Source organism: Ailuropoda melanoleuca, unplaced genomic scaffold, assembly GCF_002007445.2.
Source record: "Ailuropoda melanoleuca isolate Jingjing unplaced genomic scaffold, ASM200744v2 unplaced-scaffold9438, whole genome shotgun sequence".
Classification (NCBI taxonomy): Eukaryota; Metazoa; Chordata; class Mammalia; order Carnivora; family Ursidae; genus Ailuropoda; species Ailuropoda melanoleuca.
The window spans coordinates 1-2210 of record NW_023254923.1 but is presented as its reverse complement, the minus strand read 5'-3'; the positions used below and the strand labels follow the sequence as shown (position 1 = coordinate 2210).

At 38.3% G+C, this 2210-nt stretch overlaps 1 protein-coding gene across 1 annotated transcript; it reads left to right on the top strand.

Annotated features, from left to right (window-relative positions):
- The first annotated feature begins 131 nt into the window (after positions 1-131).
- On the top strand, positions 132-2204 carry LOC105235302 (gamma-tubulin complex component 5-like). Its single transcript, XM_011218359.3, has 2 exons — positions 132-817; positions 1511-2204. Exons 1-2 carry the CDS (start codon positions 505-507, stop codon positions 1711-1713), a joined length of 516 nt encoding a protein of 171 aa, XP_011216661.1. The 5' UTR covers positions 132-504; the 3' UTR covers positions 1714-2204.
- The last annotated feature ends 6 nt before the right edge of the window (positions 2205-2210 follow it).

The window sequence follows — 2210 nt, the reverse complement described above, 5'->3', positions numbered from 1 at the left end:
AAATAAATAAATAAATAAATAAATAAATAATAAATTTTTAAATCTGTGTTGAGGGCCACCTGGGTGGCCCAGTCAGTCAAGCGTCCAACTCTTGATTTCAGCTCAGGTCTTGATCTCAGGATCTTAAGTTCAAGCCCCATGTTGGGCTCCATGCTGGGTATGGAGCCTACATTTAAAAAAAGGAAAAAAAAGACTAGAAAAATGATGCAGAAATCTGGAGATTACTTTTATAGGAAATGGCAAAATAGGTAAATTTTTATTCTACCTCTAAAGGGAACCAAAGTAATCATATTTTGTTTAATTCCGATTCAAGAAACTTTCTACTTAGCTAAATTTTACCTGTGCCGTTCAGAGTATTTATCCACTTTTCTGTGTTAAACTGAAGTCAGATAAAACCTCTGCCCCATTTTGCCTGAAGATTGCTTCATTTTCCTAATAATTGATGATATTGTGTTTTGGAATGTCTGGACGACATGCCTAAGCTAGAACAGATATATTGTTTTTATGGCAGAAAAGTTGAAATTTAAAATTCTTTTGAATCTCTATAGAAACAAAAATGTTCCAGTAAATCACAGAGACTTTTGGTATGCAACTTATACACTATACAGCGTATCGGAAAAGACAGAAAATGAAGAAAAAATGAGTGATAATGCCAGTGCGAGTTCGGGCAGTGACCAGGGCCCCTCCAGCAGGCAGCATACCATGGTGTCCTTCCTCAAACCTGTCCTTAAGCAGATAATTATGGCTGGCAAGTCAATGCAGCTGCTGAAGAACCTGCAGTGTGTGGAGAGCACCACATCCCAGGACACAGCCAGAGGTAGCAGGTTCCTTCTTCATGTATCCTTCGGCATTCGGGCAGCTGTTCTCTCTTCACTCTTGTCATCCTGAGATAGGTAGTAATTATTTTGTAGTTTGAAAATTATCAAAGCTTTTTATTTTTGTGGAAATTATCACCTTGATCAAACTACTGCTCCTGATTGAAAAGATTATCCTCACCGGAAACTTGTAGCATTGTGTTTCAAAGTCAGTTCCACATGCTTTTTCCTTAATCTTGATTCCTTAGAACTGGTCCTTTAAAAAATAATTTTCTGGCATTTCTTACTGCAGTGCAGCATTTAGCTGTTGAGGACCATAAATATAAACCCTGGTAGATAGGAATTTGTTATTTTAGTAATTCAGACTTGATCGTAGGTTTTGAGAAAACCTTGATACGATTTATGGCCTTTTTTGATATAATTTAAGTAATATAGTTCAAGTTTTATCAGCTGACCAAAAAGAGAGGTATATATGTGACCTAATTATTTGTTTGTAAATCACCTTAATGTTACATTACTTTGTATTACTGTATTTAAATAATATTTTCACTTTGCAGAATGTTTCCTTTTTGACTGAATAATAAAATGTAATGAGCTTCCAGGGCCACTGTCACAAGTGTTTTCCCCAGTGAAATTATGACTCCTATTAGTATTATCATAGTGCTATCCACTATGGTGATAACTTTATGTTTCAGATGCAGAAAGAAAAAGCTTGTATACCCTGTTTCTGGAATCTGTACAGTCGCGTCTTCGACATGGAGAAGATTCCACTGCACAGGTCCTCACTGAGCAGCAGGCCACCAAAGAGAACCTAATTAAGATGCAGTCCATTGCTGAAAGGCATCTTGAACTGGATGACGTTCACGATCCACTCCTGGCAATTAACTTTGCAAGGTGATACATACCTGGAAGATTTTGGATGACTGAAATAGCAGAATCTGTGCAGTTACTATTTAATAGCCGTTTATTTCTGCCAGGTAGGGCTTTCCACCCTTAAAAATAAAAACCTTTGTAGCTCATCCTTTCTAATGAATGCAAGAAGACATTGCATTCAGTTTGGCCTCCTTGTTTTGTTAAAGTCCACCGACTTTCATGTGTCCTGTATCCATTGGGAGTTGCCGTTACTCATACAGAAGATATTTCCGAAAGTCTGGGTCATCTGCAGGCATCAGGCAGACACACACATACACACACACACCCTGCTTAAAATGCATCGTGGCCCTTAGGTGCTTGTAGGAAGTAAGTCATTAATACCCACACAGCACCCTATTGTCTGATGGCCATTATTATTCATTGCCCGAGGCCCAGTGGCCAAAAAGACCTACTCAGTAGTTGATTCTTAAGGCAGAAGTGGCTGAAAAACTGTTTCACTTAAAGGATATTTGGGGGAGGGGG